This window comes from Neopsephotus bourkii, unplaced genomic scaffold, assembly GCF_033783945.1.
Source record: "Neopsephotus bourkii isolate Nb327-2 ecotype Australia unplaced genomic scaffold, CSIRO-AGI_Nbou_v1 NB_1016, whole genome shotgun sequence".
Lineage (NCBI taxonomy): Eukaryota > Metazoa > Chordata > Aves > Psittaciformes > Psittacidae > Neopsephotus > Neopsephotus bourkii.
The window spans coordinates 1,617,342-1,627,477 of NW_026901505.1; the positions used below are offsets into that span (position 1 = coordinate 1,617,342).

Consider the following 10,136-nt stretch of genomic DNA (forward strand, 5'->3'; position numbering starts at 1 on the left):
GCGCGGCGGAGAACTCCTACAACAGCTGTGGGGGCTGCAGACCGACACCCAGCGCAGGGACCAGCACTGACGCCACCGCAGGCGGACACCATCCGTAGGAACACCGCACTTCGCTTGACTCCTGACGCGGGCGGGGCCGGCTCCGCCTCTCGGGCCCGCCCCGGACGCGGGCGGTGCTCCGCGGCCTCTGCCTTCCCCTCCCCGCGCCGCCCGGATCCTGCTCGGCTTGTGCGGCCGCAGGGGGCTCTCCGGGCGGCACGGCAGTGTCCCCTAGCGGCGGCGGGCTGCCCCGGGCTCCTGCCCGCAGCCCGGCATGGAGGAGGACGAGGGTCCCGCGGGCGGCGCGGAGCAGCGGCACCTGCGCCGCCGGGCCGGGACCGAGCGCTGTCCCAGCCCCAGCCGCCTGGACGTGAGCTCCAGCCGCTTTGACCCGCTGCTGGCGCTCTACTCGGCCAGCACGCCGCTGCCCTTCCCCTCCGCGCCCTGCTTCAACAACCTCGCCGAGTACGAGAGCTTCCAGCGCGGCCTGCTCCGCCCGCGGGGCCGCCGCTCCGCTCCCTCCCGCCGCGGCCCGCCCGCTTCCCGCTCCGCCCGCCGGGGCCCGCCCGCCGCTGACCCCGAGCGCATCCAGCGCCTCCGCAGCCTCATGGTCAACGCGGGCCACGAGCAGGAGGCGGCCGAGGGCGGGGGAACGGCCCGGCGCCGGCGGGCACCGCGCAACGTCCTCACCAGGATGCCCCGTAAGTGCGGGCAGACACTGGGGGGTGCTGCGGTGGGGAAGGGCAGCGCGGGGCGGCTGCAGGCAGAGGTGGAGGGAGTGAAGGCGCGGGTCTCGGCCGGCTGGTGACGGGGGAACGCTGTAGGAGCTGAGCCGTGGGGTCGAGGGATGCGGCGGGGCCCGGGTGTGGCCGGCGGCGTGGAGCTGGGATGGAGTTTGGGGAGTTGGGGGATTGTGTTTTGGAGGAGGCTGCGGTTGGGTGACGATGGATGTGGGTGGTGGGGAAGGGGCAGTGATGGAATCCGGGTGGAAAACGGTGCCTGTGTGTTAAGTGAAAGGGTGGGGCAATCGCGTGGATATGAGGAGCGGTGAACTTCACAGAAGTGCTTATTCAGAGATGATACTGGCTTTGGTGATGTGCTGCTCAGCTGTGTGGTTGATTATGTTAATCCTCTTGATTGTAAGGAAAAAAAGGATGCGAAACTGCTGTGCTTTTAAAAGTGCACTTTTTAAACCAGGAATCAGGTTTGAGCAGGTTCAGCTCGTGGCTAAATCATAACCGCAGCATGAGTCTGTAACACACTGCTATATATATCTTAGTTACTAACTGTACCTCGCAGGGGTATAAATACAGTGCTGGCATTTCTAATACCATGATGGTAGGACAGTGGTGGGAGGCTGGAGGCAGCTGTGATGCTGATACAAGTTTCTCCTATAAATCTGTGGGTGCAGTCAGACGATAGCCCCTGCACATGAAGGGGTGCAATTCGCGTGCCAACACAAGCATCAGATGGCATTGCTAGCAAATGAGATGTAGCTTTAGTGCGCTTAATTAAACACATTGTGTATTTTGGGAATCAAAGTATCTCTTCTAATCACCAGCATCGCTTTAATGATGTTGTTCTGAGAGGGCAAAGCCCAGAATGTTCAGTCCTCTGTGCCCAAAGCAGAACTTTGTCCTTGCTTAGACGTCAGAGCATAACGTGTTCACTGCTGTAGGCGCTGCGTGATGCTAATGTCCTGTCAACTTAACATTCTGCACAAATGCAGAGGCTCTGTTGGTGTAGGATTTCCATATGAACTGACCTTAAATACTGATTTAGCATCCTCAGCATGACTGTGATGGAATTGGGGAAAGAAAAAAAACCCAACCCAACTGTGAAAATTAACTTTAGTGGTGGTCTAGCAAATAAATTACATGGTTCCATTAATTTAATATGCACACATCTAAGGCTGGGCAGCATGGACTTTGAAGCAGACTGGCACAACTGCCATGAAAAGTGCTATCCAGCAGTCTGGAGAGCTTTAAGAATAACTTATAGTCAAAAGTGTGTGCTTTTCCTGTAAGCAGGGGGTCTGTCTGCACTGCAGATGGGCCCACATTTGAAGCCTGGGTTCTGAGGTGGTGGCTGCGTCTAAAAGTAACCGATGGGTGGATTGCTGCATCCCTGTGCTCCCAGGTAGTGGTGACAAGGTACGATGTGTTCCCTAAATTCAGTGCGTCAGAAGTGTAAAACGGAGCTAACGTTTTGCCTGTCACAAGACATGATTTCAGATGCAGCCATAAAAGTGAGAAGGAAGCTGCTTGAGCAGTGCCTGTGTTGGATCAGTTCAGGAGAAGCTATTCCTACTTAACTTTGCATTTACCGAAGGGGCAGAGAACTCATGTGCAGGTGGTTAATGCAGAGCAGTTAGCAAGGCCTTTGGTAGTGTTCTGAGTTATTTCAGCTGTTCTCATTTGCTTTGCTCTTATTGCTTGGGTTTGGTTTTGTTTTTTAATCTTGCCTCTTAAAGCCTTGCCCTGAGGACAGGGACTTGAACTTCACCAGAGTTTGGATCTTTATTTTCTCCCTCCTGGGGTACTCACCCTCTGGCTTGCAGTCGGTTTTTAGCTATTCTTCAGAATCCTGGTATTAAGCATGTGCTTACTGTACACAAATAGGGATTGGATTTTGAGTACAGAACCAACCAGGTACATTCTTCCTTGTGGATTGAAAACCTATTCATACTGGTACATAACAGCATCAGCAGCCACAGGCACCTCTAGCTGCGTGCAGAGCCTTGGTCACCCGAGGCTTTGCTGCTTGCAGAAGAGGAAAAATGAATTCCTTTAATTGCTGGTTTTATTGTCTTGCCAGAAGTGGATGTCAGATTGCTTAAGGGCTTTTGGATTCTGTGTTCTGCCCTTTTGATCAGGTGAAGTTGAAGGTTTGCCCTGGTGAAGCTGCAAGGGCAAGTGGAAGAGTGTGTATTGTCTAAGTTTGGTAGAGCCGCGGTGTTCTCCACCAGGTCTAATGGGGTACTGTGTCAAAGGCAGTTGGAAATACAGACAGGATGTGGATTTTCACAAGAAGTTGTAGATAAAGTTCCTGTATAAAGGGAACATTGGAATTTAAAATCTGACTCTGACACGATGCTGTAGATTGTCAGAGTTGGTTAGAGTGTTCTCTGATTAAAAGCATCCATCTGATGATGCGGTGGTGTCACCTGTGGTTCCTGCACATTCAGAGCATCAGTTCCTCATCAGTTTGGCTGAAGGAAGCAGAGAGACTTGTGAAAAGGCCCCCACAGGCAGAGCTGGGAGGTACTGAGGCAGTTTATGCTCTGTGTGAAAGCAATTTTCTCCAGCTACCCAGCTGGAGGGGACTGGCAAGACAGTGGATCTCAAAAGATAAATGTCATTAGGTTAATTCAGAGGCAACAGCTTTAGTTTTCCCTGCTGTGGCTAAGAATGTCCATGAAGGCAATCACTGCAGATCAGCTGTCATATGGCAACGCTTTACACTCCCAGGATGTATCTTCTAGCATGCAAATCAGGCGTTGAATGCGTGGTCCCTAAAGCACAAGGCAAGAGATCATCCCTGCCTCAGATATTTTATTAATATGAAGAACCATGTGAGATTTTAGACCAGTGTTTTCCCTGGGCTCTCAGAAGGAATTGTACAGCAACCCTGGGGCTGTGTTTGCACAAGCAAACGAGTAGCTGTAATTTAGCACCGGAATGGCCTTGCCATGGTGTAGGTGGAAGTTGCAAAGTAAATAATATCTACCCCTCCAGGTAATTTACACTTGCAGAGATTTTCTAGTGTGCAGATAAGGCGTGTGTGTATCAGGTAAGCTGTATGTTTTCCTGAATCCCATTGTGCCAAAAAGGGGCTGACAAGAAATCTGGAGGGGGACTTATTACAGGGCATGTAGTGACAGGACAAGGGGGAATTACTTTAATCTGAAAGAGGGGAGATTCAGATTGGATATTTGGGGGGGAGGAGGGGGTGAATCACTGAGGGTGGCACTAGCACATGTTGCGTAGAGATGCTGTGGCTGTCCTGTCCCTGGCAGTGTTCAAGGCCAGGCTGGACAGGGCTTGGAGCAACCTGCACACGTGGAAGGGGTCCCTGCCCATGGCAGGGGCTTCAACTGGATGAGCTTAAAGGGTCTTTCCAACCCAAACCAGTCTGGGATTAGTGTTCTGTGGGTTAGCTCGTTTCATTGATGGCTGTTGCTTAGAGTAATTTGATTTCTTTGCCAAAGACTTGTGCATCTTTGAAGGGTGTTCTGCTGCCTGCTGAAAGTTCAACTGAAACAATCCATTTTCATCAATTTAAACAGATCCAGTTTAGTTAGTTGAAGATCTTTGAGTCAGTCATTGTTCCAGAAATCGTGTAAAGAAAAGGAGCACACCTGATACAATAGTTTATTGAGTAAAGTGACTAAGCTGAGGTAGCCTTAATTAGGCATTGTCTTTTCTTCATAACTCACTCTGCCTCTGTGAATGTTCTTCTCCCTCTGAACCACTTCTGTTTAAGATTAGCATTACTTTGCATGTTTCTGAAATGCAGCAGAAAGATTTTTCAGATGAGTCTGTTTTGGCTGCAGGTTATGTAAAGCGAAACCTTCGTATTTGCTAAAGTCTTTGCTGTCCCCACTGTAAGAAGAGTCTAAAAGAAGATGGTCTAGTAATGACAACTGCAGTGCATTACAGTGCTCCAGGGCTTCTCTTTTCTTTTGCTGTGAAGACAAGACTTGTGCCAAGATCTGCTGTACTTCTACTCTATGTATATAGGGATATACATAGTGTATTCCTACATATATTTTTAGACATATATATACACATATGTTTATGTATGTATTTGGTTGAAAACCTGTGTTGTTCTCTTTGTGGTTTAGTCCATGAAGGCAGCCCACTGGGGGAACTTCATCGCTGTGTCCGAGATGGTGTAAGAATCAATGTCCATATCCGCACTTTCAAAGGGCTTCGTGGAGTCTGCACAGGTTTTTTGGTTGCATTTGACAAGTTCTGGAATATGGTAATTACTTTCAATTTAATTATTGTATCCTTGATTTATAAGTGGTATATTGAAAACTTGACATTTGCAATAGGTTTGAGCAGACTACCCTGTGAGAGGATTAATGTGGTACTGTGGTTCATAAAAGTAATTTGCTCTGGCACCGAGTGCTGGGTTACAGATGAAGTTGGTGCCTGGTGTTGGATTGGTACATCTGAGAGCTGGGTAGCCGTCTTAGAGAGGTTTTAGGTGAGAGAGGAGCTTTGAAGAGTTCCCAAGATCTTCAAAGGTGTTGTACAAGAACTCAAGAAGGTGGAATATGAGGAATATAAGAAGCTTCCAAAGCTTTCTCTGCAAACCCCAATCTTCTTATAGTCATAGCCACTTCTTTGTTTTCTTTCACTAATGTGTCATTGGGATGTCAGTGACAAAAGCTTTTCCTTGTGTGCCACCTCATGAAGATTTTAAAGACAGTGATGGAAAAGCAGCTATTAGATATTTGTGAGCACAGAGCAGTGAAAAGTTTGGTAGTGGGGAGTGGATTTTGCAGGTTCACAAAGAATTAGCAAGTAGTGCAGGACAGATGCCAGGCTTTGCTGCTGTTTTTATCCCTCACTATAACTTGGATGATTAAGAAACCAGCTTCAAAGCACAGCTTGTTCCTGGGATGGATTTTCTCTTAGAACGTAATTTCATAGCGCTGTGACACAAAGCTGGTCCAGAGCTTCTTCATGTTTTCTTTTAATCTTGACCTTTCTGTTTCTTCTGTCTTCTTCTAGGCCCTGACAGATGTAGATGAGACATACAGGAAACCAGTGATGGGCAAAGCGTTCTACGCAGAGCCTCAGCTCTCACTAACCAGGGTAGGTAGCCATATCCAGTTCTCATTTGGCTTTTTAGTATCTCCTTTTTCAAAGCAGTAAAAGGGGAGCATTGATTGGAAAACTGTGTTTATATTTCAATACTTTACCTCCTTTTATTACAGATGACTGCAAAAATGACTTGAACTGGTTTTCAGATCAGAACAAAGCAGTTTTCTGACCTTTCTGAAATTTGGTCATAGTTCAGTGTTAGAGAAGTTCTACTTTGGAGTTGCTAATATGAGATCACAATTGCTACCACTGCGTAGTGCAACATGCTGACATTCTATAAGATCACTCTGGGTTTTGATTTGTTCACTGCATTCTGTTGCACCTGTGATTGATCTGGTTTACATTTGTCCTGTTCACGTTTGGCAGTGCATAACTTTGACACCCATGTTCATGGAGTGACAGTTTTTGTCTCCACCCAATGAAACAGTAAATCTCTGTGGTTCTTGAACTTCTTCTAGTCTAGGTACTATGAAGCCCAAGATTTGTGACATTGCTCCGAAGCAAGACACTCTCTAGGATCCAGCTACAAAAATGATGTTTATGAAGTTGAGAACTGAAGAGATGATAGATGAAATTCTGAACAATGGAGGGGAAAAAAAGACATGTCAGAGCTGTGCCTATTGAATGGCAAAGCTCTGGGCCTTTCAAACATCAGAGAAGTGTCACAAACACACTTAAACGGTTTCATTATGAGGAATTTACTTTCAAACTCCTGCCATTTCAATCTGTTTTCTGATAGATCCCACCCTTCCCTTTTTAAAGATTAGTTAAAAATAATCAAGTTGCCATTGTTCCTTCAGTCCAGTCTCGCAGGGATTGGTTTTCCATCCTGTTGCTGGGAAAGGGACAGGCTAACCGAGAATCTTCTTCATTTGTCTGTATTTCATAAAATTTTGCCTGCTGCCAGAGTAAAAGCAGTTTCTTTTCCAGTTTCAGCACATGTATCCTTAGATTAATGAGCTCATACAGTGCTCTGGATCTGCTGCTCTAGCTTTTATTATCTTTCTATTGTTTGTGGCCTGCTCGTGTCCCAGAATACCCACATGGCATCATTTAGTTTGTTTTGGGGAACACAAAAGGTCCATCATGGGGCAGCTTGGTAGCTGGCTGTCGGTCTGGACCAAAGTTAAATGCAAACACATCAGTATTGCTTCCCAAATTAAATACCTTGGTCCTCACATGAAGGCACTCATGTGCATGCAGCAGATGCATTCACCTTATGTCACTGGTGGACTTTGGCAAGAAAACATAGTCTTTATTGCTGGTAAAGATTCCTCACTAATTACTGTATTGTGAGCTCTGATTTGGGATTGTAGATGCAAATACCACATAGTAATGCTGAACAAGCACCTCTTGTTTTATGGCTGTGGTCATATACACATATGCTCTTTTACAGCTGTTTAACAGACTCAAGCTGCAGGATTCCTCAGTGAAGAAGGGAGCTGACTCAAAGACTGTCTCAGAGGAGCTAGCCCTGACAAATGACTCTCAGATGCTGGGGTCGAAAGCTGGATCAGGACGAGGGAGAGCAGAAGATGAGCGTGAGAGGCAGAAACGCTTGGGCAGAGCTGGAGAAAAGAAGATGCCAGGTGACAGTTCACATCTGGCTGCCAGAGGTGAAGCTGATGTGGGCAGCGGGACTGCCCACACAGAGGGTGCCAGTGCTGGTGGTACCCGTACAAGAAGCCAGTCACGGAGAAAAAGGCGGCCCAAAGTGGATTATCAGCAGGTGTTCACACGTCACATAAACCAGATCTTTATTCGAGGAGAGAATGTCCTGCTTGTCCATTTAGCACATTGACTTGGCTGAGCCTTTGTCAGTGTATTTATTTGGTAGCATGAATTGCCGCTGCAGCTCACATCGCTATTTAGCGTTTTTGTTAAGTATGATGGTACTGTGGTTTCCCATTGCCATAACAAGATAGGGGAAATAATTCTAACTGGAGCATCCTGAGCTTGATGCCAAAGCAGCCTCCTTAGACCTCTGTTGGGGATTTCTTTTGCTGATGTGGTCAGAAATGCAGTTGTTTCTGTGAGATGGGCACAGATCCTACTCCTCCTTAAGAAGCAGCTAAACAGAGGGGGCTGGAAGAGAATATTGGTGTACTCAGCTACAGGAGCTAATTGTGGCCCATGTTTAAGGAGCTTAAGGTTTTTATTTGCATGTTTCGAGTAATCTCAAAAGAAGGCTGCTAATGAAACTGATAGTTTATCTGCTGCTGTTACGTGGATGTTCTCTTTTCCAGACAATTCTGACAGTCATTTTCGATGTATGAAAAGGTGGAGTGATGTGCTACTTAGTGGCTATTAGCTGCTTCTTCAGTTAGCTCTCTAATGCCCTGTAAGATAGAAAGCCTCTCAATTGAAAACTACTCTTTTTCTCTGAATAATGGAAGGACATTAATTTGTTTTTACAATATCAAAGCTTGGGCTTCTATTTGTATGCTGTGCTTTAGCCCTGTGTCACCAGCAAGCAGCTAATGTAGCTGATCCACCGGCCTCCATATTTGGAGTTTCTCTGTAAATATTGTGGTTGCAGATGGCAAATTGTACTTTCATATTTCACCCATTTGCTACTTGGTGTAATAGTGAAGTTTGCGAAGATGTCATTTTTCTTCTCAGATTTAAGTGTTTGTGCTGAGCACAACTGTACTGTATCTAAGCGCCTTTCAAGTTCCCTCTATTGAAACTAGAGGTGCTGTGTCTCCAGCAGTTCTTATGGAGGAGAAATCTTCATGGGTCTTTCCTATCCATGTGAATGATGTATCATCTAATTCCAGTTAAACTGAGCTTTGGAAGTGCGCTTACAAATGTTTTGAAGTATAAAAGTCAAAGTCAGCTTATCGTATAACTGCTTTCCAAGAGAACTACATGTGGAAATTTGAGGGTAAATGAAGCTGTTACATTATCTAGTCTATTCCCTTAGTCGTGAAAGGACAGTAGATTTCATACTGCTACTCCTGTATTCATCTCAGCTGACTTACGCTTTGTGTTTAAGATGAAGTTGGGAAATTGCTTTATAGTAGGGCTTGTATTGCATATAGAGGTTGTAAGTCTTCAAACTGGTTGACACGTACTCTCAGTGACATGTATTTCTGTTGCTGCAAATGCAACATGCTGCTTGCTTGTCATTAGGGGTATGTCTGGGGTTTGGGTGGATGACAGAAATCATTTAGCAGGAGTTTCTGGACACACAAAGCAGCTGGATGCCTCTGGGGGAGCCTGAAACTTCTATGGCAATGTTTCAGATGACATGGGCCCCTGAGCTGCAAACCCAAGTTCAGCCTGGGACAGAAGTGCCTCAGAATAAAATGTACTGTTGGCAAATCAGTTTCATCAAGGGGGGTAAGGAAAGAATATTTACAGTTTCTTGTCATACATAACTTTATTGGTGTCATCCCTTCCTGCTATGATCTGAGACTGGGCACTGAAAAGATTCTTCTCTTGAAGGTTCTTGTTTCCTCTCCTTTAGTGCTGTTCTTGGTTGTGTTTTCATGTGGTCTGCGGTTTTCCTTACCTCCTTCTCTTGTCAGTGTTTTATCTCTTCAGGACATTCTAATCCTGGTTTAGGAAGACTGTTCTTGTATTCACCCCCAGTTGTCCTGGGTTTCTGAACCTTTCTTGGTTGGCTTTCTGTGTGGTTGCCAGCTAACCAGAACGTTCACAAATTATTAGAAATGTGAAGTTAGAACAAGAGGCTTATTTCTGCTCCTGACTTCTCCTCAGCTTTTGTGGCAAGTGAATGGTTGTCTTCATTGTGGTTTTTGGTTCTGGGTTGCTTTTCCCCCTCTGCTTTCTGACTGGTTTGTTTTCCTTTCAGTTTGGGATGACTGATCTCTGCCTTTTCCATTCATGCCAAAGGCATGAGGTTTTGACCTCTCCTCTTCATGCTTGACCAAAGGGTGTCAGATCTCCACTCAGGCCTATGTACTATGACTCCGATTGAATTCTTGCTCTTCTTTACCTCATATTCTTAATTCTCTTGGTTTGCCCAATTTGTACCACCTTGTGTTTCGTTTCAGCAGAACCTTTTCTCTGAAGCCTTGGAGGTGTTTGTTGCTTCACATCTGCAAGTTTCTCTTTTCACATTTTATGAAAAGTGCTGGTGCTCGGACTTGAGTTGGTGCCTTGATTTTTATACCATCACTGACACCTTCTTCCAAAATCATCACCTCAGTCAACAAACCTGGTTAAGAACTATCCAGTTTATCTACTTCTTTTACTCTACCTCATTATTAAACTATTCCTCCTCTGTTCTCA

General features: G+C 46.2%; 1 protein-coding gene across 1 annotated transcript; it reads left to right on the top strand.

Annotated features, from left to right (window-relative positions):
* Positions 1-232: 232 nt before the first annotated feature.
* On the top strand, positions 233-9,379 carry LSM11 (LSM11, U7 small nuclear RNA associated). Its single transcript, XM_061360155.1, has 4 exons — positions 233-740; positions 4,886-5,025; positions 5,784-5,867; positions 7,273-9,379. The coding sequence occupies exons 1-4, from the start codon at positions 314-316 to the stop codon at positions 7,675-7,677; spliced, it is 1,056 nt and encodes a 351-aa protein (XP_061216139.1). The 5' UTR covers positions 233-313; the 3' UTR covers positions 7,678-9,379.
* The last annotated feature ends 757 nt before the right edge of the window (positions 9,380-10,136 follow it).

Coding starts and splice junctions, on each gene's coding strand:
- LSM11 (XM_061360155.1), top strand. CDS start 314: ATGGAGGAGGACGAGGGTCCCGCGGGCGGCGCGGAGCAGCGGCACCTG. Junction 741..4,885: donor CGTCCTCACCAGGATGCCCC/GTAAGTGCGGGC, acceptor TTTGTGGTTTAG/TCCATGAAGGCAGCCCACTG. Junction 5,026..5,783: donor TTGACAAGTTCTGGAATATG/GTAATTACTTTC, acceptor GTCTTCTTCTAG/GCCCTGACAGATGTAGATGA.